This window comes from Podarcis raffonei, chromosome 3 (genome assembly GCF_027172205.1).
Source record: "Podarcis raffonei isolate rPodRaf1 chromosome 3, rPodRaf1.pri, whole genome shotgun sequence".
In the NCBI taxonomy this organism is placed as follows: domain Eukaryota; kingdom Metazoa; phylum Chordata; class Lepidosauria; order Squamata; family Lacertidae; genus Podarcis; species Podarcis raffonei.
In genome coordinates, this window is record NC_070604.1 from 45,480,693 (window position 1) to 45,507,770 (window position 27,078).

The 27,078-nt window shown below is 42.3% G+C and overlaps 1 protein-coding gene across 1 annotated transcript in view; it reads right to left on the bottom strand.

The window, feature by feature from the left end:
• The window catches only part of MDN1 (midasin AAA ATPase 1), a 90,267-nt gene that overhangs the window by 2,018 nt on the left and 61,171 nt on the right, over positions 1–27,078 (bottom strand). The window contains exons 71-100 of the mRNA XM_053381483.1: positions 26,298–26,407; positions 26,036–26,109; positions 25,298–25,493; positions 24,033–24,189; positions 23,760–23,906; positions 22,901–23,027; positions 21,936–22,041; positions 21,188–21,303; positions 20,425–20,880; positions 17,891–18,120; positions 16,738–16,878; positions 15,652–15,824; positions 15,281–15,442; positions 14,857–14,994; positions 14,037–14,178; positions 12,795–12,967; positions 11,608–11,748; positions 10,547–10,685; positions 9,278–9,573; positions 8,841–9,002; positions 7,751–7,852; positions 7,090–7,291; positions 6,130–6,303; positions 5,521–5,675; positions 4,186–4,266; positions 3,322–3,437; positions 1,691–1,865; positions 1,077–1,150; positions 875–989; positions 402–465 (exon numbers count right to left, since the gene is read on the bottom strand). Of these exons, the coding sequence (XP_053237458.1) occupies positions 402–465; positions 875–989; positions 1,077–1,150; positions 1,691–1,865; positions 3,322–3,437; positions 4,186–4,266; positions 5,521–5,675; positions 6,130–6,303; positions 7,090–7,291; positions 7,751–7,852; positions 8,841–9,002; positions 9,278–9,573; positions 10,547–10,685; positions 11,608–11,748; positions 12,795–12,967; positions 14,037–14,178; positions 14,857–14,994; positions 15,281–15,442; positions 15,652–15,824; positions 16,738–16,878; positions 17,891–18,120; positions 20,425–20,880; positions 21,188–21,303; positions 21,936–22,041; positions 22,901–23,027; positions 23,760–23,906; positions 24,033–24,189; positions 25,298–25,493; positions 26,036–26,109; positions 26,298–26,407 (4,644 nt within the window). The remainder of the gene's footprint in view (positions 1–401; positions 466–874; positions 990–1,076; positions 1,151–1,690; positions 1,866–3,321; positions 3,438–4,185; positions 4,267–5,520; positions 5,676–6,129; positions 6,304–7,089; positions 7,292–7,750; positions 7,853–8,840; positions 9,003–9,277; positions 9,574–10,546; positions 10,686–11,607; positions 11,749–12,794; positions 12,968–14,036; positions 14,179–14,856; positions 14,995–15,280; positions 15,443–15,651; positions 15,825–16,737; positions 16,879–17,890; positions 18,121–20,424; positions 20,881–21,187; positions 21,304–21,935; positions 22,042–22,900; positions 23,028–23,759; positions 23,907–24,032; positions 24,190–25,297; positions 25,494–26,035; positions 26,110–26,297; positions 26,408–27,078) is intronic.

Here is a 27,078-nt window from a genome sequence, read left to right on the forward strand (position 1 = left end):
TAGTATAAAATACATCCCTGAATGGGATGTGAAAGCTTTGCTTCCGAAAAATGGGACACGAAATTTAAAGTTAGACAATCAATGCTTATGAAAGTTCTAAAAGCAACAGGAAGAAACATCCCCACTGTCCAGTAGTAGTACCAACAAAGAAGAAACAAGAATTAAAATATTAATCTGAGAAGAGCTCACAAAGCTAGCCCAATCACAAGCAAGTCCTACCCAATAATGGGGCTTACTCCCCACATACGTTAGGCTAGGATTTCAGCCTTATTTACTAACAATTGCAGTTTGTGTATTCAGCATTCTGCCAAGAGAGCCACGCTCCTGATAAATCCAATGAAGAACTATTTCTACTACCATGCCTAACTTGTTTGTATACAAAAAAGGAGGGGGGAACTCACCTGGATTAATGCTTTGAGAGAACTGCTGTGCTGCAGCAAACATATTTGTTGAGGATTCTAGGAACTGTAGAAAAGTGAGAGAATATATGTGCATCAGCTGTGAGCTAACCATTTCTTTTCTAAGACAATTGTTCTACAGAAATGAATGGGAATGCAAGTTGAGAACTGCAGCCTAAGGTTGTGAACTCAAAATAGACTTAAAATTATTACAGCAGCCACATTATTTCCTTGGCTGTTTTGAAGGGGCTGCAGTAAATACAAGACTGCACCATTCTTTTTTGTTACAAGCAATATACCAGGCTAATGCAGAGACAAGACCATTTTCTTCTTGTAACATTCTAAGGACAAATTGGACAGGAAAGTAAGCGAACTAACCCAAGAACACCCTTAGCCTGGCACAATATTTATTTAAACACAACATTAGGAACTTTTAATGAAAAAAGGCAGTCCCACTCATCCAAGATGAGAGATACCTGAGCTATTTTAGTTTTCTTTTGTTCAAATTTGCACAGCTGGAGTATTCTCGTTCCCGACTGATCATTGAATTGTTCGTGGAATGGGTGTAGCAGCTGAACAGCCTCTCCAAAACTGAAATAAAATGAAACGTTTTAAAACAGTGCAGTGAGCAGGAGTAAAAAGATTTCTATGACAACTCCGGCTTTAAAATAGCCTTACCTGCACACGGCAATTTGTCCCACTTCTAAGAGAGACAAAGCATTTCCAATCACTGCCAGGGATTCATAAGCAAGCTATAGAAAACAAATAAAAGTTTGAGTCTGTTGTATATCTACGCGAAGTACATAGAAATCACCACAGAACAGTTAACGAACTGCAAAATTCTAAAACTGCTTCATGCATTTGTCATGGACTGAAAATGCACTGTGATATGTGATACTATCAGAGAAGCAAAGGAATTAGAAAATGGAATGATATACCCCTGCAATGCAATCTGCACTTGCTTTTAACTTTCTCCCCTTGGTGATCATCCCCACTGCTAAACTCCCTGCTGCAGGGAAAGAGATGCATACTCATCCATCACAGCCATATGATTACCCCCCTATATCCCTGTCACTATCCCTGAGCTTCTTGAACGAGCATCTGTTGTAAGTAAACCCCATGGTGGCAGACAGAGGGAAGCAAACAGTAGCAGCCATGCTGACGAAATAGAAGGAAGAAGAACAGCAATGAGGTGGGAAAATGCCTCCTGTATAGTTAACTGCAAGTCTGATGCGTGCTGAATTCATTCATATAAGACTTTTAAGTTGGCTTCTTCACCATTTCTGTTTTACCTGCTTAGAGTGGTTGTCCACCATACTGGCAGAGTCATCAAGGGCCAGGCAGATCTGGTACTGCCTTTTGCTGGGTTTGGTCCTCCGTAACCAAATTTTATCTTTTCGGAACTGGCTTGCAACATATGGAATTACTTTGCGCATGTTCAGCCTTTTTCCTGTTCTATAATCACCTCTGGCAGTTAACAAGAAAAGACAAAATATTAACAGTAACAGTTGCTGGGGGAGGAAAAAAGAACTTGGGATATCAATTTCAGAGAAAGTATTTTACATGAACTGGTAGATAATGAATAGCCAAAAATAAGACAGCTTTTTGGGGAATCAAGATTCATTATTTGCACACCTATGTAACTGTCCTGATATTTAGAGGAGCCAGGCCTATTTGCATATTGCTTCTTATTTTGCATAATTTATTTCGGTTTCACATGGGTGGGTCAAAGGCACCGAATTTCCCCTCTGAGATTTCAGCAGGCATTGCCTACAAGGGCTGGGCATGTTTCCTTTCAGGGGGAGAAATAAGCTTCTCTGCAATCTTTAATTTGGAACTTGCTACTAAACCTGCGTGGAAATCCACTCTTGTTGGGAGGAAGGCAGGAAGGTGAATTTCTGCCAATAATTCCTCCTGCACCCTCTGCAAAGCTGCTCTAGGAGGTTGAATGACTCCCCAGAGAAGGAGAAGCAGCATGGGCAGATGCAGGAGAAATTGGCAAAAATATGCTCCCTTCCTCTTTCCTCCAACACTGGAAACCAGTCATCCCTGTGAATGAAAAGAGCTCTTTTGTTCATGATACGGTTTGATCCAGAGAAGTGTCCAGATCAAACCATATCAATGAGGGATGGCAGCCTGCCAGACATGGTTGGACTACAACTCCCATCAGCCTCAGGCAGCATGGCCAAAGGTCAGGCATAATGGGAGTTGTAGTCCAACAACATTTGAACACTGGCTCCCCATCCCTACTACATACTTTTCTGCATGCATACATGCAAACCACACACATGTACCTCTGATGAAGTGGACTTTTGTCCACAAAAAGCTTATACTATAATAAATGTGTTAAGTTTTTAAAGTGATACAATGGTCTTGTTTTTGCAACAGACGAATATGGCTACACCTCTGGAAATAGTGGCCTGTGTCAAATCAAAACCTACAGCGCTTTAACTTTCAAAGAATATGTAAAATGAATGACTTAAACACATTTATACAGCACACATAATGCAACAGGCAGTCTAGAATCACTTTGATTTCTTGCCATTGATTCCAGTGGGACCTGAATGATACATCCTATAGTAACAATACAGTGGTACCTCAGGTTACATACGCTTCAGGTTACATACGCTTCAGGTTACATACACCGCTAACCCAGAAATAATGCTTCAGGTTAAGTACTTTGCTTCAGGATGAGAACAGAAATCGTGCTCCAGCAGCGCAGCAGCAGCAGGAGTCCCCATTAGCTAAAGTGGTGCTTCAGGTTAAGAACAGTTTCAGGTTAAATACGGACCTCCGGAACGAATTAAGTACTTAACCCAAGGTACCACTGTATGCTAAAGCAGTTCTAGCTGGAAAGATGGCTTGGGTGCCAAAACGCAATGTATGGGGTCTCTGCTTTTATTTTTACAGTGACCCAACTTACTTCAGTTTGGCTGCCTGAGTTGGCTCCAGTATGAGTCTCAGCTGCTCACAGAGCTGCTGTGAAAGTGGTGCAGTGAGGAGGAGATATCTCTGCCACATCTCTGCTGCTGCCTTTTCCTGCAACATTAAGATAAAAAAAACCCATAGAATTTTTATTAGTAAAGTTAAAAGCCCAGAGAATTAAACTTTTTTATACATAAATCCCTTTCCCAACTACAAAACCTAAATAATTCAGGATATATCAGTTCCAAATACTTTTACAGCAATACTTTTAAAAATAATTCTTGCTAGAACTTTCGAGTATAGCTTTGTCTTAGCATCCTGTGGTACAAACTGATCAGCTGCTAAGGGTCTTTATGTGTATAATTGCCGTCCATGTATTGCAGAAGATTATCAGCATCTATAATTCTGCTCCTTGCTCTGTAGTGATTAAGCAGTACCAGAACCCAACATGGCTTTGGAAATAATGTGTTATAAGGAAAGTCCAATGCTGTAAAGAAAAATATTGCATAGGAACCTGGAATGTACGAACCATGAACCTGGGTAAGTTGGATGTGGTCAAAAATGAGATGGCAAGAATAAATATTGACATCCTAGGCATCAGTGAACTAAAATGGATGGGAATGGGCGAATTCAGTTCGGATGACCATCATATCTACTACTGTGGGCAAGAAACTCGTAAAAGAAATGGAGTGGCCCTCATAGTCAACTGAAGACAGAAGTGCCTGGTGTGCTCTGGGTCCATGGGTTCACGAAGAGTCGGACACGACTAAACGACTAAACAACACATTCCATTTATATTCAATAAAAAGCTTTCCAAAAGAATTATGCACGTGTATATTGCTTGACTGAACAATTCACTAACCTCAGTAGCATTTCCACTCTGCCAAACTTCCAGTTGCTTCTCTAGTTCTCGTCTTAGCTCTTCAGGATCCTTAACAATGCACTTAAAATAACAAATTGGAATTTGAATCAAACAATATGGACAGGTATTTTAGAATGACATACTTGCTACATACATACATACATACATACATACATACATACATACATAAAAAGGTAAAGGGACCCCTGACCATTAGGTCCAGTCGTGACCGACTCTGGGGCTGCAGCGCTCATCTTGCTTAATTGGCTGAGGGAGCCGGCGTACAGCTTCCGGGTCATGTGGCCAGCATGACTAAGCCGCTTCTGGTGAACCAGAGCAGTGCATGGAAACGCCGTTTACCTTCCCACCGGAGCGGTACCTATTTACTGCACTTTGACGTGCTTTCGAACTGCTAGGTTGGCAGGAGCAGGGACCGAGCAACAGGAGCTCACCCCGTCACGGAGATTCTAACCGCGACCTTCTGATCAGCAAGTCCTAGGCTCTGTGGTTTAACCCACAGCGCCACCCGCATCATGAATTTTTTTAGGAGAACTTTTAGTGTTCTGGACCACTGGATAGCAACAATTAAGGAGAAATTCTAAATTTACTTTTCTACTCCTGGGGAAAATTTATGTGCATACAGCATATTACTGTACTAATCTCATCTCTGAACCACATGATCAAGCCCAAATCTGATATATCTCCTTGTATGCTGGAGGTCTGGAGGAAAACAGAGATACTCACATCCAGCGGCAAATATCTCCATGACTGGTATTTTCTAAATTTCCCCCATCCATTGAGGGAAATCTCCATGCAGATGCAAGTTTCTGCATGAATATACTGAGGTGAATCAGATTGTGCGCATGCAAAGTTACCAGAGCTGAATCTCTACAGAGAGCATGGTGCCCCCAAACTCAAGGCTTTCCAGCCCTCCAAATAAGTGATCCGTGTTGTCAAAGCTGAGAGTGTTGACTCGATTATAGACAGTCCCACCTACAGGCAGCTCACTTACACATGTATTTTGAGGCCACAAGATCTGAGATTCAACTTATCATTTTAAAAAAAGCCATCTACTTTGATGTAGGGGGAAACCTGCTTAAGTAATGTAGATCAGATGTATACCTTCCCTTCTCTAGTATCTCACAGTCATGTGATCTCCCTATCCCAGTCTCTACCATATGTATATGGAGGTCCTTCCTCAGTGGAACCTAAATATTGATTCAGAGCAAGAAACTAATTTGGCGATAAACTAAAATTACAAAAGCACTGTATCCTGGAAAGATTCACATCAATCAACACATCCTATTTTTTTGATAGCACAATTGGTAGTTTTACCTGGATGGAGGTATCCCTCAAGAACTGATGGGCAGTATGTATGGTAGAGTTTTTGTCTCTGTCCGGCTTTACTTCTGGTGGCGATTTTTCTGTTCCACGCTCTTCGTCTTCTTCAGAATTGAGGGCTTGGCTGTCCAACTCAACCTCCTCGGGTCCTATCGTTGAATAAATGACATGCTTGCTTCACACATTTTCAGGGCCATTAGCAAGCACACTACTAACCTCTGGGTTTAGGGCGGTATATAAATTCAATAAATAATAATAACTCTTTTCAGGTACTGGCCCTTCACTTGGTTACAGTGGTGTGAGGGGAAGACAAGAGGCTGCGCTTGCTGGCTCTGCCACTCCTGGGAGTAACATCTGAAGTGGAGAGCCTGCCGCAGATGCATAAACTCCACATGCATGATTAAAATCATGTATGGCACAGCAGGCTCCTTGTAGGGGACCTTGGCTCCCCGCAACATGTGAGCAGTAGGGGCAGGGTGGGCGAGTCAGAGCCAGGGAGCAAATAGTATGCCCCAAAGGGACTACAGGACTGTTTTCAATTGAAATGAAGAAATTATTCCCGAAGAAAAAAATTCTTTTAAAGATAATGAGCTGGCAATTTACCAGATTTAGCAGCACTAGGTGCCTTTAATTCTGGATTCAGTTTCTCTGCCTCTACCGTTCTAAGATCCTCATCTTTCTGAGCTTCTGTTTCCATATCTACATCTTCAGAAACTGGTTCTTCATTGTCTTCAGTGACAGGCATGGTTGTTTTCTGTTGTTCTTCACTAGCTACATCTGGTGGAAACATAGCCAAAATCAAACCAAAATCTTGCAACTCTGTGCTGTTCTCCCCTATCACCAAACTAACAGCCATCAATATTTATAAAGTTTTAACTTGACACCCGAAGCACTTGAAAAGCGGGGGGGACAACAATTCAGAGATAAATATTGTAATTTCCATAGCGTTTGAGAATGTTCAAAGTACTTCACCTGCATTATCTTACACTCTTTAAAACCTTCAGGTAGGGTCAATGTCACCATTCCCATATTGCTAATGGGGAGAAGGGAGTGATGGGGGAGAGAGAATTGTGCCTAAAGCTTCTTAGTGAGGTCATAGCAAAGGTAAACTTTAAACTGAGGATTTCCCCATTCATAGCTCTGCCTCCTACCCACCTTGCTATGACCTAGCACCTAGGTGAATGAGATGAGATGAATGAAGAATTTATGGGAACCACAATCTCCTGCAGTCTAGGCTACAAAGCTAGAAAATACCTTCGTAGGGATTTGTTTTTAAAGCTTCAACTGATTTAATGTGGAGAAATAAAACATGGCTGCCTATTAAGTTTAAAAATGAAGCCACGCAAAGCGAACTATGAGAGAGAAGCAAACGCAAGTTCCTTGAAAAATTCCTTATCTAAATCCTTTCCCCAGCGTTAAGCTATGCAAACCAAATCTAACATGTTTCATTGCTTTTACTTCAATAAAGAATGCGTGCTCATTTTCCTGTAAGCGGAGGTTTAGTGGTAAAAAGGATTTAAAATTGTCTGTCCCTCTGACATCACTGTGCGAATGCTGGCATACCATAGGTCTGTGCATCGTAGGCTTCGCTGCCTTGCTTAATGTGCTCAAAGGCATCAGCTTCTCCCATGTTTCGTTCTGGCTGAACCTGCTCCTGTTCTGCTTCGCTGCTGGATTCAACAGTTTTCAGCCGCTTGTGAACTTGTTGACTGTGATCCCCCGTTGAGCGCTCATTGTTGGCTTGGCCAGGCTTTCTCTTAAAACTCTGAAAAGTGGGCAAGTACAGCAATGAAATTTCAATGAGGTTCGGAAAAACCAAAGTCAAGACTCAGAAGCTCGGTAACTTATCACACTGCCCACTAGAACAAACCTGCAGTATCAAACCAAAATCCTATCTAGGTAAGCATTTTGTTTTCACAGCAGACAGCCAGGTGCCTGTTCAAAGCCCACAAGCAAAACATGAGTGCATTAGCAGCCTCTGAAACTGGGGGAAATATAAACATATTTAAAAAAATGCGGGAAAATTTGCATTTAAATATGAATTTCTAAATGTACTCTCTCCAAAGATGTATTTTAAAAAGCAGCTGGGAACTGCTTAAGAGCATTTGGGATGTACTACAGCTGCTGAGTAATTTCTGATCCAGGCATTAGTCCAGGAGGTGCAGAAAAGGTCATATAAAAAAGCTAGCTCACAATTTCTGTAATCTATGAAAGAATAAAAGACCTGTGTATTTTTCCTGCTCTGTTTCCGACTAGCCAGTCGTGCCATTAACTCAGATTCATGTCCTTCTGACTGATCTGCATCAGCAGCTCCAGTTCCATGTTCCTGAAGAAAGACAGACAAACCACCAAAGTTAAGTCTTCTGCTAAAACGTAGAACACACAGTTCCACACTCATCTGAGAATAATGCAGTGTCTTCAAAACACAGAAGCATACCCGACTGCGCTTCTAAGAAGAAGCCTGTGTGTAAATTCTGACACTGCAGAAAACCCCAAGGCTAGTTAGTGAAACATGGTCAATATGCTTCGACCACAGGGTTGGAAAAAATCCTTGGGGACAGAAGCAGGTAACAGAAGGGAGGAGAGGCGATTTCTGCCCATTTCCTTCTCCCCGCCGCACATGCCTTGCAGTTCCCAGCACCCCAAATATTAGTGCTGTAGATTCAGGGGACCTTCCAGGACAGTGTGGAAGTTGATATAGGGGGTAGTAGCTCTGTTCCTGGGTGAGGAACCCTGGAGGTAGGTGTACTATATGAAGTTTAGTTGAAGGACTCTGGCCTGAGTGGCAGGAAGAGTCAATGCACTCTTGGACACCTCTTGCACACCAGAGCCTGGGAAGGTAGCGTGGCAGATGCAAAGGGAAGGGTGAATCAACAAATGCTGCCTCCCTGCTTGCACTTAGGGTCACAGACTGCTCAGGGTGTATGGCCATCACATATATTGTTCTCCTTTAGTATGAGACTGCCCCAATGGGATCTGTGATTTGTGCACACGATTAACAACTGAGGGAATCGAGTAGCAGAAAACAGTGGCTGCTGGCCCTGTGTGTTGTAGTCATATATATGAGCATCTCTTACGTCCATTTAAGCATACAGAATTAGCTTCTGGCTTAAGCAGTCCAGCTACTGAGATTTATTGGGGGCGGGGCGAGAGGAGGGAGACAGTCGTGTGCCTCAAAAGCCTTGTATTTACCCAGAGAGGAAAAATCAGCAGCAGTGAGACAAGCCTGAAAGTTAAGTGCTTTAGAAGTTTCCCCCCCTCCAAAGTATGTTCCGCATAATACAAAAGGTACTGTGGGATTTTCCCTGCTTCACCTCTTTCGCCTGGTCCTTTTCAGAAGCAGTTCCAGCCAGCTCCACAGCCGTGTCGCTCTGCAGGTTCTCCTCTCCTGCCTGCCCATAAGTTTCATGTTCCATTCTCTCAATAGCATCAGGCAGCTCCTCGTCCTTGTCAGGGTTATTGATATCCTCCTCTTCCTAAAGCAATTCAGATGAAGACATCAGTATGGGCATTCGACAGGTGTGATGGGAGGGAGGGCCAGAAATGGTTTTGTACTACAGGAGATCTATTTGCTGTCCAAGAAAACCACAGCGCTACTACTACCATTTACTGGAATTTTAGCCTTAAAACTGTATACTATCTCTACATACACTAAGGTGCTGAGACTAAGATGTGTTTTTCACATGCCTCCATGCAGGGGAACTCAAGGAGGCCATTTACTGTTTTTTATTAATAAAAGAATAAGCATAACCTGAGGATTAAGGCCTTGGTCAGGGATGCCCTTTTCTCCCTCTTTCTCAGAAGATTCACTCAGGTCTTCTGTTGGCTCCTCTGCTTCTTCCTCCATATTTGCATCAGGATGCCCTGTGCTTTCCTCATCCTTTGTTTCTTCTTCCTCCATTTTATCTTCTCCTTCACCTGTCTCTTCAGAGGACTCTTTCTCAGCTTGCTCAGGATCCTGGCCATCCTCTCCTGTCTCTTCAGAATCCTTAATTTCTTTTTCGTCTACATCCATTGTCTTCTCCTCAATCTCAAAAGGATTTTCTCCTAATGCAACGCAAAACACACACCTTTCAGAAGGAAGGCAGAATTCAGTTTTTTCTCTTACCAACTCCTGGGCAGGTAGGAACAGAGAGGAAGATTTACTAAGATTCCTAGATAATCCTTAAAAATGAAAAGGTAAGGTACATTTAACTTGAAACTTTCCCTTGGTACAAGCATAGATTGTCAATATGTCAACGTACTGCAGTAATGGAAGTGCTGATATTATGTATTTCCAATGCCCAACTCTCTATATGGTATCAATCATGCAAACAATACACTACTTGAAATAGGCGAAACATTTGTTATATACACATATCAACATTTGTGGTACTGAACACCCTAAAATATGAAGAACACATACAAACACAGAGAAAAATGGCAGATATGCCCCATGAAACCAGAATTAGCCCACTGCTCCTTGGTCTATGCCCCTGATGTGCATCTTACCACATTGTACAGTGTTTCAGTCCTGCAAATACAAGTGTGAGCTGGACCTAGGGGCCACTAAACAATATCATGAGAATCTCTCTTTCAAACTGTGTGCCCCTAATTGGAATAGGAGAGGATCAGAAGATGACGGATACTTGAGACTAGAGAGCTACGGAAACCAACACTGATATAAATGGCCCAGGCACCTCAGGAGGTGGGACAAAACTGGTAAGACTCTTCCTAACTTTCGAGGACAATCAGCCTACTCCAAACCTGTGTGGAAAAGGAAACAGCCTCCCTACTACATGGAACTGGCTGAATTCCTTCCTGAAAGCAAACACAATCAGATGCAGCAATTAATTCACAAACTTCCAATGGTTATAAGCACGAATGATCAAAATTATGACATCAATCCTTATTTTCCCCAAACAACAGGGACGACCCTTGTCTGGAATCAGATTAAGGCTCTGTACCTCCACCCAGTCCCCAATTATAGCTAGACACTCAAGAGGCACCTGCTGATAAAGGAACACCTTGTGAGCCATACCTCCTTCTTCTTCCTTGTCCTCGTCATCTTTCTCTCCGTTCTCTAGGTTCAGGTCCTGAGGAAGATCCAATGCCTCAGCTTCAGGCTGTTTCTCTTGATTTCCATGATAAGGGTCTACCTCGTTCTCATCATATTCACGCTGTTAAACAGAAAGTAGTGACACATCATACAAGGAATGGAGGCAGGAAGTTGGGGGGGGGGAGGGCAGGGGGGGAACCTGTTGAGAGCCATAGTAAAGTAACTCTTGAAGTTATCTTTAGATGAAGCCCCAACAGAAAGGATGCCAAACTTCATTAAAGAGGCCTAGTTTCCTAGAATAATATTATTTATTTATACCCCACCCTCCCCAGCCAAAACCAGGCTCAGAGTGGCTAACATCAAATGTTAACATTAACATAAAATCAGGCAATCAATTAAAATACATCCTAAAATCAGATCAGGATCAGAATAAAATCCAATCAGGTGGTAACCCGCAGATTAGGTTTAGGGACCTTAAATACGCACCAGTTAATTAATTAATTAATTAATTAATAATAATTTATTATTTATACCCCACCCATCTAGCTGGGTTTCCCCAGCCACTCTGAGCGGCTTCCAACAAAAGATTAAAAATACATTAAAACATCAGTCATTAAAAACTTCCCTAAACAGAGTTCCCTTCTAAATATCAGATAGTAGTTGTTGTTTTTTTACATCTGATGGGAGGGTGTTCTGCAGGGCGGGCGCCACTACTGAGAAGGCCCTCTGCCTGGTTCCCTGTAACTTCGCTTCTTGCAGTGAGGGAACCGCCAGAAGGCCCTCGGCACTGGACCTCAGTGTCTGGGTTGAACAATGGGGGTGGAGACACTCCTTCAGGTATACTGGGCCGAGGCCATTTAGGGCTTTAAAAGAATGAAAGCCACAAAGACAATGGGACCACAAACTATTTAAGAAGGAGCAGGTGTTATTCTTGGAAATAGCAATACATAAAAACCCATTGGAAACGCATGTTGCTCAAGTTCAGTTAAAATAAACGGTAGTTATATAAACGTAGCTTTCTGCAGCAAACTTGCTCTCATTACCTCATCTATTTGCTCATGGACTTTCTCTTTGGGTTCACCACCATCTGGTTGATTCTCTTCTTCTTCGTCTTTGGGAGATTTCTTATCATTTTTGTTGTCAACGTCCGTGTTGTCATCTTTTGCCACAAGTTCTGAATCGCCCTAAGTTGTTCAAGGAAAACAGCCATGGAACCATTTCATTGTACATCCTGCTACCATTGGTGTATATACAATTCTGTTGGGTCTGTTACAGTCAAGCCACAGGGAACATTCAACACGTTTTGAGACAAATGGCTACTTTATCAAAACACTCTACTTATTACACTAAAGGCGACGGCACACTAACAGCTTTGTGTGTGTGTAAGCCCAGGGCATTTCCCACAGCAAACGTGCAAAGGGTGGATGATAAACACATGACTGTGTACATTTGCCTGGAAGCTTAATCATAGCAGGGTTCTCAGACAGGTGCACGCAGCTGTTTAAATTACCTGCATAATGTTATGCGTGTATAACCTTGTGCGTTTTCTCTAAGTCAGGGATAGTCAATGTGGGGCCCTCCAGATATAGCTGGGCTGCAACTTCCATCATTCCTGACCATTGGCTACATTGGTTGGGGCTGATGGGAGTTCCGAGTCCAATGACATCTGAAGGGCAACATCCTAGCTACCAGTCTACTTGAGGAAACATGGTTGCACATTTTGGATCCCAAAATATATTAGACAACAGTTGTTTTACAGGAATTGTGTATTATGAAGATTGAGTAGGCGTTTTATCTGTTCCTTGTCACTCTATGGATGGATATCCAATTAAAAACCAACAACCCCTAAGGTCGCCATTTCCTTTCATAGGAAAGCAGATGCCTAAAACTAGGGATGCAACATAAAAGGCTCTGGATTTGGTAGCCCCTGTTGATATTTACACCTTGAGAAGTGGACGATTTTGAAGCACTGCCTCCTCAGCCACTCTCTGTGGGTGGCAAGTTCCATATGGAGAGAGGCATCTTCAAAAAAAGGTAGACAGCAGGCTAGCTTACTCCTTGCTGATTTTATGAAATCCAAGCCAGGCTTCTCAATAATCCCATTCTAAAAAGGGAGTCTCACAAAAAATTGAGACACTAATCTCTGTATTGTATTTCATATACTGTACCATGCAATTAAAAAGTTGTACAATACTTCCTCCTTGGAGCACACTTTTATTTATGTTTTCACCTCATCCATTCCTGGTCCCGTTTCTGTTATATTATCATCCTCATTATCACTCTCATCATCTTCCTCATCATCGTTGTCATCTCCCCAAAGCCTCTCATCCAATTTGTCAGCTTCAGCATCTCCGAGATTTCCCATCTGTTTGTCTAACTCTTCGTCAGATTTGTCGTCTTCTTCTGTATAAGGCAACACAGCTCGTTTTGCATCATCCTCTTTATAAGGTACTAGAACTCAGTGCATAAGGGACACATGGCCTTTCACAAACTTTCAAGATGAACACCACAAGCATGGTGACATCACAGGTTAGCAATGCACACGTTCTGCTGGACTAGGGTGACAGACTAAAACCATTCAGCCACTCTGCATCAAACAGAGGACACCTACAGGAGTACAGTAAGCCTGCAACTTACGTGCATTTAACTTGCTCACATTCAGCTTCATTCACCTGGCAATAATTATTATTTTTAAGTAAAAAGTGGGCAGAAAGGGGGTGGGTATCCAGGAAAAGAGACTCTGGCAATCCCACCCGCCATTGAACCCAATGTGTTTTGACTATATGTGATTTTGGGTTTAGATGCAATCCCCAGAATGTAACCTCTGTGTAAGTTGAGGGCTTACTGTACAAGAAGTGTCTCTCCTGAAATTGTTTCAACACATTTGGCGAAACAAGGGAAAAGTTTATAAGAAATAAGAATTATGAACATTTGAACAGAATGTATATTCTTGTATATTCTTATTCAGATTTCTCCATGGGGCTGTCACAGTTTGAAATTAACAGTAATGTCATGAAAAGTTTTTGGTAAGATTCCCCCATTGCTCGCCCAATTGTTCTATCCCACTTAGAATAACACACTACACACAGACATGCTATAGCTGGACTTCTGCTGCATTTAGAAATGTTGCAATTAAGGGTTTTCCTAATTTATAAGTTATAGATGCTTCCCACTCCAATTACAGTCATTAATCAGGAAGAGCTCCTAACCACACAAGCCACACAAGGATTAATTTAATAAGAGAGCAGCAACATTACCATTTTCACAAATACTGAACTCTGCCAGATTTTGCCACAGAAGGACATCAAGCTGCTGGAATCACACTTAACGTTAATTCTGCACAAGTACTTCCATTGCATGTCAATGTTCGCACAAAAAGCCCACAAAGAAAATGTTTAGCGTTCCCACCTATATCGGCATATAAGAGGACAGACACGCGAAACCTACAATTGTCATAGTACAAGCCACATACCTTGGTTTTCTTGCTCCCCGTCGTAGGTTTTTCCTTCAAAATCATCTGACATTTCAATTGCATTGTCCTCTCCTTCAATACCTGGTTTGGATTCTGGGTCTTCATCCTCCTTTTCTTGACCCTTCTGGTAAGTATCTTCTACCTGAGATATTTAACCAAAGATTATTCCAACTTTTAATGTTAATGAAGCATTAGTTTCATCCCTACCATTATCTCAGCAACACAGTTTTATTACTGAATAAAATCTAACTGCTCAACCCCAGCAGGACAGAACTGTTTTAAGAATCCAAGGCATTTTTCTTATTCTTTAGGAGTAAGCAGCAGATGGCTTGGAGGGGGACAATGAAAGTTACTATGAAACCTATTAAACTATATGAAAATAACAGCAGAGTCCAACCCCCAGATGAGAAATTCTGAATTCGGAGGAACTTGGGGCTTTCTTGGCTGACTTTCAGCTAGACTGTAACGATGTCAGTGCAATTCCCTCACCCCTACTCAGCCAGACAATCTTAAACCAGCCTAAGTCCTGAAAAGGGGCATTCCAGGGGAGTGGTGGGACAGGACAAGGAGAGACTTATAGCTATTCCAACGTCTGTTCAGTTAGGTCATGTGACCTAGGGCCTAATCCTCAAAACTCAAGCCGATAATTGCCTGCCAATACAGCCAACAGTAGCCACTCCTGAACAGGGTGTGGAATGGGGTTACTTACACTGGTGAAATTAACATTGGCTTCCTATAGTTAAGATCGTGCTTTAACTTATTTATGAACAGATTCATGGCTACTCTGGAGCCGCTGCCTCAAATCCCACTTGGCACGTACCTGGTCTTCGCTTTCTATCTTGTCACTCACATCCTTTTTGCCTTCCCCTTCTCCAATCCCACCTCCTTCGTAATCATGGAATTCTGTTCCTCCTTCTCCTCCAGCATCTTCCATTAGCTCTTTTGGTAAACAAAACCCCTGATAATAATAATAATAAGTTGAAACATTTTGGAAAGATTTTAGCACTCATCAAAACAATTAAGCTTCCAAAGGACAGATTATACACAGACTTGTATCTATCTATACATGCACGCACACAAATAAAGTACTATGGAGCCAAAGATAAAGAGGTCATTCAACACACTGGCGAGCATCTTGCTTCTGCTGTGGCTTTCTTTAAACAAGCTTTATTCACAACTCCAGATATCTCAGAATTCTATCCCCTTTCCCAAATCCACTGATATGGCAAACTAGAATTTCTTACCTTCCGGGCCAGTTCTGTAAATATGTTAGCTAGAACAGAGAGCAATTTCCCAGTGCTCCTATGTGTAGCCAAGGTAACGGTGAGGTAGAAGAGGATGATATTGGAATATTTGTAAAGTATTGGCATTAGACGCACCAGTAAGTGGCAGGATTGATTGAAAAGCTGTGGACACAAAATAAATCCAATGTTCATTAAAAATATAGGGGCTTCCCCCCCCCCTCCAAGACAAAACGAGAAGTTTCTAAGTGACCTGACAATTACCCTCTGCTATTTTGCCTTTTACAGAAAGTCTAGAAATTCACGTTCAAAGCCTCCTCCAGCTGGACCAAGCCTCAATGAATAGCAGGGACATTTCGACAGATGGATTTTACCTTGCACTTGTATTCAGTGTAATCCTCGCCATAGGATTTTAGTCGCTCCAGGAGTTCTGAAATAACCGAAATGATTTTCTGCACGTGCAGAGAATTCACATCTGCACAGATGTCTTCATCCAAGAGTTTAGTTAAATGCCCTGCCTTGAGCCTCTCAACCAAGGATTCTTCCCCTTGAGTAAGAAAAGGGAAAAGGGAAAAGACTGAAGACTCAATTCATCCCTAATCAGAAAAGGTTTGGGTAAACATTTTTACCCAGTGAAAATGTTGCCTTTGTATAGTAGGCTAGTTTCTACACACACTTCCATCTTTCATCCAGGCACGAAAAAGGCCTTATCAGAGTTCAAGGACATATTCAAGCCAGGCAAAACAATTCAAGGAAAGTATGAAGCAGGGCTGGTGAGGGCCTGGGGAGAGGGTGTGTGGCTGGGAAGGGGTTGTAGTGTGGGCTCAACAGAGAGGCCTGGAGGTGCACATTTGATCCCCATGCCTAAGGTTCCCCACTCCTGCCCTAGAGCACCACAGCGTGTTGCAGGATCCAGGAGGAACCAGATGCCCAAGAGAACTGTACTGATTGCCCTTCACAGACAAGGGGCCTTGGCACTATTGCCAGTTCTCTCCACCCTCCAGTGTGGTGTAGTGGCTAGAGTTACTGGGTGACCATGGGCTTGCCACAGTCTCTCAGCCCAACTTACCTCACAAGGCTGATGTGAGGATAATAACGAGAAGGAGGAGAACCATGTATGCCACCTTGAGCTCCATGGAGCAAAGGTGGGATATAAATGCAGTAAATAACAGATTAATAAAATCTATCAGAGCATTGAAGAATCCTCTGAATTCCACAAGCCTCTTGGGTGTGTGGGTGTGGGTGCATTCAGGAGGAGGCGGCTATAGCAAGTCCAAATTTCACAATTTCACCGTGGCAATCATATTTAGAACATCCACCTCTGCCCCTGAAACAAAGACCTAATTTGCCAGGATATATGTTGTGTTCAGTTACACACACACACACACACACACACACACACACACATTTCTGAAAGTATAAAGAGTGCTTCAGAGAAAAGGACAAAAGTTAAGACTCACCATCCTCCTTCTGGGAGGTGTCGTCTTCTTTTACCTTTTTCCTTTCTACCAAACACTGAATTGCACCCAGGATAGCTTGGATTGCAAGCTCTACTTGTTCTGAGTAGAGTTCTACAAATCCATCATCTGACTTCTGGTTCCCTTTGGAAATACAGGAGAAATGTTAGTGGGGAAGACATCAGATTTCGAAAGCAGCAACCACTTTGATTGAGGGTTTTGTTTTGTTTTTGCAATCAAGTGGTGCATAATAAATTTTATGAAATAAATAAATTATACGACACAAACAAATTGCAGTTCTAAGCCACAATAACAAATTCAACTTTAACAAGAAAGGCATAGTGCTCAAAAACCTGAAATAAGGATAACTATTAAGACTTTGATATGATGGCTGGGCTTTATAAAACTAGTGTCTCCCCAATGTTAAAACCTGGAGAATTCCCAGTTCCTCGCCTAATTTAAAATTCGAGATACTCCATTACTCCAAGAGGTATATATGCTTTGCCTCAGTTATCTCACACTGCCTTGCAAGTGGAAGATAGTGCAAATAATAGTGCCTCTTAGCTTCTCACCAGCCATTGGCCCAATCAGGGCTCAGAAATGAGACTGAATTTTCAGGCAGTGCTGCTGCTAGGATTTTCCCCAAGTCAAGTCAGGTCAAATCAATGAATCCTTAATCCCCTTGCAATGTTGCCACTGCTATACTTATTCCAGCTCATTTCATAATGCATTAGCAAGACTCGGCTAAAGACATGCAGCAGCATGAAAACAAATGTCCAACTTTTAATGAGAAAACAAGCTTTGTAGCATCAGATACTAGGAACAGAGGTCCCAGGAAGTATCCAACAAAACTAGCAAGAAATAAACAAAACGCCAACTCCCACCAAAGTATAGCTGCTAGGATTTTGACATGCTACATTAAACAAAACGTTGAACATTATTGTGAATGCTTCAATACTCTCTGCACACTTACATAGGACTGCCTCTTTGAACTCTGCAAGATTTGGTTCTCAGTAAGCATGCTTAGGATCCTAACAAAATTATGATCTAATTTTACTGCCCTTAGTCACAGATGCAAATATCCAAAGGAGATAACAGAATAATACTTAGATCAACTGCTTTACTGGTTGAAAGATTAAAAGGAACATGTCTTTACCATTGCAGTGTGAAATTGAACTGAAGAGCTGTGTCTTCCAAATGGCAAAGTCATCCACACTTCTATTAATTTCTCCTTGGATGTACACAAGACTTCTGATTAACGCCATCCGCGTTGAAACTTGATTGGTTTCCATCTCAGGTAGGACAAAGAAAGACTCTATATCTTGTAGCTGGGTTGAAACCTTCAGCAAACATTCTATTCCTGAAGAGCACACTTCAAAGCTTTTCCTGGAAGACAAAAGCAATCACAGCTCACTTTAACGAGCCACCTTTTAGCCTGCACATTTGCTTTTGAGAAAGAGTGGGTCTGGGGTTAACACAAAACATCGCTTCTGTTGGACTTACTGTTAATCAGAAAAACAAGCTAAGACTCAATTGTGATACTAAAAACATAACATCTATGGTTTTACCAGAAGGTTTGGAAGTTGTCTTACATGAATGGAAAAGGAAATTCAGCTTGCATAAGGTAGCCCTGCAGATTTCCTTCAGTTTCTTTAGCCTGTACCCCCACCCTTAAAAAATATTCTATGATACAAAGAGGCACTACACTGTTTAAACCACACACTTTACTGGAAGCTGCAGATTTAATCTATAGTGTTTACAATATAGTAAGCTTTGTTATTTTTTGATTCTGTACAAGTCTTATGCAAGTTGGAGGATGGATGGCGGCTAACAAATTGAGGTTGAATCCTGACAAGACAGAAGTACTGTTTTTGGGGAAAGGAGGCGAGCACGTGTAGAGAACTCCCTGATCCTGAATGGGGTAACTGTGCCCCTGAAGGACCAGGTGCGCAGCTGGGAGTCATTTTGGACTCACAGCTGTCCATGGAGGCACAGGTCAATTCTGTGTCCAGGGCAGCTGTTTACCAGCTCCATCTGGTACGCAGGCTGAGACCCTATCTGCCCACGGATTGTCTCGTCAGAGTGGTGCATGCTCTAGTTATCTCTCGCTTGGACTACTGCAATGCACTCTACGTGGGGCTACCTTTGAAGGTGACCCGGAAACTACAACTAATCCAGAATGCGGCAGCTAGACTGGTGACTGGGAGTGGCCGCCGGGACCACATAACACTGGTCTTGAAAGACCTACACTGGCTCCCAGTGCATTTCCGAGCACATTTCAAAGTGTTGGTGCGGACCTTTAAAGCCCTAAATGGCCTCGGTCCAGTATACATGAGGGAACGTCTCCACCCCCATCGTTCTGCCTGGACACTGAGGTCCAGGGCCGAGGGCCTTCTGGCAGTTTCCTCACTGCGAGAAGCCAAGTTACAGGGAACCAGGCAGAGGGCCTTCTCAGTAGTGGCACCCACCCTGTGGAATGCCCTCCCACCAGATGTCAAAGAGAAAAACAACCACCAGACTTTTAGAAGACATCTGAAGGCAGCCCTGTTTAGGGAAGCTTTTAATGTTTAATAGACCATTGTATTTTAATATTTTGTTGGAAGCTGCCCAGAGTGGCTGGGGAAACCAGGCAGGGTATAAATAATAAATTTTTATTATATTATTATACGTGTTACTTATTGAGCATTTCAGTTAATTCAAATTATATTAAAATACAAATGTAAAAGAAAAGAAGAGTTTTGGATTTGATATCCCGCCTTTCACTCCCTTTAAGGAGTCTCAAAGCGGCTAACATTCTCCTTTTCCTTCCTCCCCCACAACAAACACTCTGTGAGGTGAGTGGGCCTGAGAGACTTCAGAGAAGTGTGACTAGCCCAAGGTCACCCAGCAGCTGCATGTGGAGGAGCGGAGACGCAAACCCGGTTCACCGGATTATGAGACTACCGCTCTTAACCACTACACCACACTGGCTCTTGGAGGTTATTGGATTGTTGCTTTTATTTTGATTATGTATTTTGTGGTTTTATATTTTGATTTTATTCTGTGAACTGCCCTGAAACCTCTGGGTATATAAATTCTAATGATGATGATGATGATGATGATAATAATAATAATAATAATAATAATAATAATAAAAAATACAGAAATAAGACATAAGCATTAGATGGTAGGTGAGAAGAGTCCCTAACTGGCCTAACAGTTGTCAGTTTCCAAGAATTATTTAGTCCAATGAAGTTTATTATTTGTTTAGGAATACCAGTTTATAGTCTCTGCAAATTACTAGAATTTCTCAACTCACAGTGGCCTAATTCATATATAATGCTGAAGCACAGTTAATGTTTTTGATTATGTCCTCTGAAATGCAAGGGGTGTATCACCCAGTCAAGGAGTACTAAGCTTCCTCTGTGCACTTCCTCCAAAAGTGAAGGCATAACTCTCCCCCAAGGCACTTAAGCTTAGATACAACATCTGTCTTGATATTCGGCAGTGTAGAGGACTGTTTCGTGCCTCCATGGCTGGGCCACCAACTTCTGCAGTGCCAATCATTTATTTGGGATATAGTGGGGGCTGACTGCAGGCCCCATTTTGAACAATGCTGTCAATAAATTCACAGTCTTACAGATTAGGGTGCATGAAGGCTGCAGGAGTGAAACCGTTTTCTCCCCATAAAATACTATGTACCTTACTTACCAGGAATGGAAAAGTGTCTCACAAGACAGTTGTCTGATTCTATCCACATCTGATTTTACTGCCTTAACCTCCAGCAGCATCTCTTTCACGTCTGAAATCAGCTTCTGAAACAACGGGTCGTGCTTTCGCATCTTGCATCCAGCGGGCAGCTGATCTGCAGCTATGGGAGTGGAATATTGTAGCTCTGGAGGGTTAAAACCAGGCATGGACTTCAGAACACAAGGGGAATTCAGTTCAGTTGCTTCAGTCTCTGCTCTGGAAGCATTCAAGGACTGGCCTTTTGGACAGCACTCCATAAACCAGGACAGCTGCTCCAGGACCACCACACACTGCATTGAAAGGTATTGCAGTCTATCGGTCCACTGTTGAACACCGTCTTGAGGAGGAAACGCCACTTCATATTCACAGGCAGGGTTTAACCGGGCATCAATCTCCTGCACGCAGCTCAGAAGGTTCCTGTAGGAGATTCACAAGGTTAAGAGATATGCTTATAATAAAATACTATCGGTACACCTCAGTCAGTATACAGTGGATCACAGCAATTTCCAAACGCTGCAGCTTTTACGGAAAGTTTATTTATTTATCTGGCAATGCCTCTTCCTTGTATGAACAGAGGATAGAGAATGTGTGTAGAAATGTACTGAGGGTTTACGTTTTGCACTATTATTGAAGTATACAGTCTGCCTCTCTCTTTTTTTGAGTCAGAATGCTTTCCTTTCTCAAATGAGCTAAAGAAGTACGCAGAAAACCAAAGTCCAAATACCTCAGGATAATCCACTGCTCAGTCAAGGCAGTGAGGGAGCTCCTTTGCTTGACAAGCATCTTCATAAGGTGTGCTGTGAATCCTTTGCATCGCTCAACGGTGCCCAGTCCAATTTCCTGCAGTGTAACAAGGTAGCACTTTTCACTCCTGTGTAATGGTTGCCATAATAATGTGCCCCCCTGCCCCACTGCTACTAGGCAAATGCATGGAACTCTGCCTACGCCTTGACAATGAAAGATGCATGGAATGCGCACAAAACTACTGTGCAGCCCACTCTAACATTATGCTTGTTCACTCAAAACTAACTTCCACTATATTCAAAGGTGCTTATGCCCAGGTAAATGTGCACTGGATTACAGGTTTACGACGTTCGAAAACCGAAATGTTCATCAACAGAGACATTCGAAAACCAAGGTATCACTCTATATGAAATTGGAAAGTGAACCTGACTCAATCCTACAATTTAGTGACTTGCCAAGGATTTCTGAATATGTCAAGATTTGCAACTGGGTACATTTGAAAAGAAATATGATACATAAGTGACAAGTAGATTTACTGGTAGTTTACCTCTATTTATCTGCTCAACAACTACAATGTAGGCAGGTATAAACATGACTGAGAAAAAAACTATGTTGATTCAGAATAAAAAGCCAAATGTTTAGATGATGAATGATCCTGTCTTGCTTATTCAAAGCTTTTAAAAGGAGAAGATTTGAAAGAAATCTCTAGTACTGAAGCTACTGTTTACCTTTGAAGGTGCCAATAATGCTGTCTGAAGCCCACAGTGGCGTGCGAGAGACTGATAGAAGTATTTCTGGCAACCATCCCAGGACGAAGAGATCTCAGAGAGCAACCTGGAAAGCGTAAGACTTTTGTTCATCCGAGACAAAAATAAATAAATAAGCAATTTCAAAGCCTTTCTACGACCACACAAACACAAAATGTGCATCAGTTCAGCTTACCCATGCTTTTAGGCAGTCTTAACCAGCTTTACACTGCCTGCTTAAGGTATCAGTTTGGTAACTGATACTCCCGACGCTGTAATGCGTTTTTACTTAAGACAATATCCGGATGTTTCTGCTCTGCTGGTTCCAGAAAATATCACGTTACACAATTTGCAAGTCGCTCCTTAAAATGAAAACCGAACGAACCAAGGGCCAAACTAGATTCACTATTTGTCACCTTTGCAGAGCTGATTTTCCTTTGCAGCTGGTGGGAGGGAGGGCTCAAAGATGGAGGGATGTATTTGTCCTCCACCCCATGGTCCTGATCAGAATCGGGATCCCCTCTATGTCTGCTGTTTGCAAGGGGAAGAAAGCAGCCACTGGCACAAATGGCGACTTCTCTCCCACTACTAACAGGAGGGAAGCCACAACTCTTAACAGGGCTAAATGGTTCAAGTCTCCCACACAACAGTTACTTTTCTATTTCTTTAGGTTTTTAGGATAACCTAATTTATTTGCATCATTGTTGTGCAATGTTATGTGCATTGATTTTTTTCGTCCTTAATAATTCTGATTATTTATAAAGGTTTCTAATAGGTGCATAACAAATATTGTGCATCTGTTATGTTGTGAGCTACTTTGGGCACAATTTCTGTGGGAAAGTGGCATACCAATAAACAGACGAGGTAACGGTAATATTGGATTGAAAAACCCCAATTAGATACTTTTGGAGGTCAAAACTGTAGCTGCGGAATCAGAAAATACATACGTTGCGTCTAGCTTCTGTGTGCAGTTAACCAAGGCCAATGCACTGCTCAGATCCAATGGGTGAAGGAAAAGCAGGTCCTGGGAAGTTTTTGAACGAGACCAAGCAAGGCCTTTGCGATAGGACAACCCTGGGAAGATATTGAAAATACATTTAACTTTAATTTTTCTTTTTGAAATAAACAACACGGCAGTTCTTTTTAGTGAGTCCATTCAGACATGCCTTTTCCTCTCCAACACCTAAGTGATGATGGCTGATACAGATGATTCTGAGAATTTAGTTTTAGTGGTTGAAAGGAGCAGAGAAAACAAGCGGCTATAACTAACCAGCAGGAATTGCTTTCAGAGCCAGTGTGGAGACCAGGATTCAGATCCCCGCTGGGCCACAAAGCTCACCAGGGGACCTTAGGCCAGGCACTGCCTCTCAGCCTAACCTACCTCACAGGGTTCTTCTGAGTATTAAATGAAGAGGGTGGGGGTGGGGGACCACGTATGCCACCTTGAGCTCCTTAGATAGAAAGGTGGGATAATAAATGTAATAAATAAATAATGAAAAGGCTCTGGACCCTATCCTTTCTGTGTGCATGGCTACAAAGCTGTGCATTAGAGTGTGTGTGTGTCAAGAGCAATACAGTAAAAATTCATTCCACATTTCCAATTAGTATTCATTCTAACCCAATTGTACTACCTACCTCCCAGCTATTATCATTTGGTGCACTATACATGTGCCTATGGAGGTAAATCATGCGCAGTGCCAAACACACTCACATGGCATTTTGCTAGTTTGAGGAGTGGGAGTGGGGGTGACTACTGCTTATTTTTGTTCGTTGTCTCCAAAGAATAGCAGTTCCAGCTCCTCTTACCTGTATTAGCCAGGTTTTTAAAGAGCTCTGTTAGGGCCCTCTGCTTCTGCACGAGTAAATGTTTGGCCTCGGACTTCTGCTTTTCCTTGTCTGCAGCTGGATTTACAGACATATGCTGCAGCTCATGGGAAGAGGAAATTACGTCACCTGTAAAAAAGGAGGAGCGCAGCAGAAAGCAATCTGTCAATTTCAGCACGTCCACTCCAACCCAGCAATTCTTAAGAAAAACAAATTACCTCCCTGTTGAATGTTACTTTGTAATAAAAGTTTTACCTGTGAAATTGTCAAGGCTCTCCACCAGATCCAAGAACGAGTTGTTCTTCACTAGAGATGTACATATCTTCTCCATCCGCTTCGTAAGTTTGGGTAAGCGGCCCTGAAGGGACTCTGGGTGAAAAATGTCTCCCTGGATATCCTCTAAGTGAGCAGCCTGCGGGGGAAATGTTCACAACAGGCAAAAGTCCAGGTGACTGAAATCCTTGTGCTTCTGGTAAGACTTACGGGACCTATCAGTACCAACTAGCCTAGAGAGTGAAGAATGGGACTTCAAACCTAACGGAGGGTAGCCATTGGGCCCTTTGGTCAGCTTCCCAAGGCATCTGGCTGGTCACTACTGAAGAAGGAAATGCTGGCTTACAAATACCTGCGGTCTTGGCCTATAATAACAGCCATATTACTGGGTCACTGGGTACTTACTGTGAGATGACAGAAGTCAGCCACAGAGGGTTATGTCGCATCCTACTAGCCTAGACAGGAAAATTCTATTGCAAACTTGAATGCAGCCACACCCCCTTCCAGGAGCTTCTCCAGTTCCCGTTTCACAGAGAAGCTTGAAAGGATGTCCCTGGAAGCCTTGGAGTCCTAACTGATAAGTATAAAAAAATAAAAAAATAGCAACCAGGACTTTGTCACCTTTCCAGTTATGCAGATAAAAGACAGGTGAATAAGGCAGAGAGAGGCAATGCAGCCATAAGCAGCCTAAGAATGCATGTAGGGCGTGGTCCTCTCACTCATCAGAGAAAGAACCTTCTCAGAAAGTACCCAATGACCAGAGAAGAAAGCAGTCTGCAGAACCCTCTGTAAGAAGGCTGCCTCTATTTTGTAATCTTGGGCTGCCCTGAAGAGAGGGAGAAAAAAAGAAGTGCGAGCTCGGAGGTAGGGGAAAAGTCAAAGCACAGGATGGAGGAGAAAGGACTTCTGCTAGTCTCGATAAGCAAAATAAACTTGGAAAAAGGGGAGGATACAGCCTACCGATTTGCAAAAGAGTTTTCCTGTCTAGCCTAGTAGGGTGTGATGTAACCCCTCTGGGATTGGCTCCTGTGTCCATCAGGGAAAAACACACACTTGGTCACCTCTCAATGAAACACTAGGACGGCACTGAGAACAAAGTTTACGTTCCTGTTTCGCTGTTATCATTTCAAACATTTTGTCATATCACGGTTACAACTAAGAGTGTTCCAATACGCAGCAAGGGAATCCAGCACTCAGGTTAAGAATGCCTACCATTCCATCTGAACGCAAATGAGAACTCGAGGTACCTGAGCAGAATGGGACCTAGCAGTCAGTTTTTTTCTTAATATGCTGTTCAGGCTCTGAATTTTAGTTTCTTGGTTGCCCAATGTCTCTGCTTCCTGCAAAGAAGCAAGTTGCTCTTCTTTTGCTGTTTCCACCAAGGCAGAACGGCAGGGTTCATTGAGAGCAGCTTCAAATTTCTTCATAAACTTGAAAAGTGTCCTAAAACCCAGGAAAAGACAGGGATGAAAACAAGGACCATCAATATGGGTGAGCGCTCAAGCTCCACGACAACATGGTTAAAGGGGACTTAAAAAGTTAAAAATCCACTTTGAGTGTATGCATATTAAGGTATCCAATGCAGTTATGGCAAAGCAGAATATCCTCAGTCACCACTATGCTATGGGAGTGTCAAAAGAAGAGGATCCGGATACCAATATTGCATATTAGACACAAGCAAAATTTAACTCTATATTGGTAGCTAAGATTCATACTGTCAATGACAGGCTCTGTAATCTCATAGTGAACAGAATCTTGGGACAATGACTCAGGTGTATAATTTCGTTCTCCCACTACTGACTTATTTGCATTTACCCTCCCCTTAACCATTCTCAGCGTGGGGTTTAAGGAAAAAAGTAAGAGGAGAGGAAAGAGGAGAGCAGTCCCCAGAGGACATGTTTCAAGCCCCCCGTCTCTGGGCCGATAACTGATATAATCCTCCTGATGCCCAAATGCCCAATATCTCATCAACATTTCGTACTTACCTATGTGTCTTCTCCACAGACTGTTTTATAGCCCAAAAGCTGACATCATTCCACTTAGAGATTTTTACAAATTCCTGAAAAATATTCAATTCAATAAACTATGATGTTTATTTTAAACAGAATGAAGAATTGCTGAGAGGACATGTGCTTCTGGTTTGAAGAGATGTACTTAAAAAGCAGGGTAGGACCTAGCTATTTATTTGAACTAGCTTTACTTCCAACAACCAGAGAATAGTATTACACCAAGAAATCTTATTCTCACCTTCAATTCTTTTTCTATCGGATGCCGAAGTTCAGTCAGCCTGGTTTGGACACATTCTGAAAACTGCTTATAATAATTGTAGAGATTCCATAATACATTGCACAGCATGTCTGAAAAAGAGAGAACGGGTTTCATACAAAAATGCATCTTCGTTCGCACCTGAGGATTTAGGGATCTTCAAGGACATAGTAGTTCTGACTGAAACAGCAGCTCTCTTTTCTTAAATTTGTAAGTTTCAAGAGGTTGTTTTTTAAATTCTACTGTATTGCTGCCTTGTTGTTTGCTTCCCTGGGTTCCTTTAGGAGGAAGGTCAGGGTAGAAAATTAATAAATTAATAATGAAAATCTGTTCAACGCCCCTTTCCAATCAAGAGATTCCTTCAGGCAATTTTGCAAGGGGAAGACAAGCAAAGAGGTGTGGGAAAAGTTTTAATCTTCCCTTCAGTGCTTTGCATAGAATAATCTACTTTGTCTTTTGGCAAGCTACAGGGGAGAACTGGGTTGAATACACCATGCTGCAATTCTGCCAGTATCTTTCGGAGAAAACTTTCAATGTAAAATAATAATAACAACTGGAAAATTTAGCTGAGCTCTATTAAATGTTTGGAATAATAATTTAACTGTGTGCAATAAAGAAAAGAAACATAAGCTCAAAGGTAGGCAGAAGGCAGATCTGGATCTGCTGGTACATCTCCAGCTGATCCACAGTAGACTGGCTGGAGACAGAAACCCTTGGCAAACTGTTTAACAACAGCAACAAAAGCAAGCTCTCCTGCTCCCAA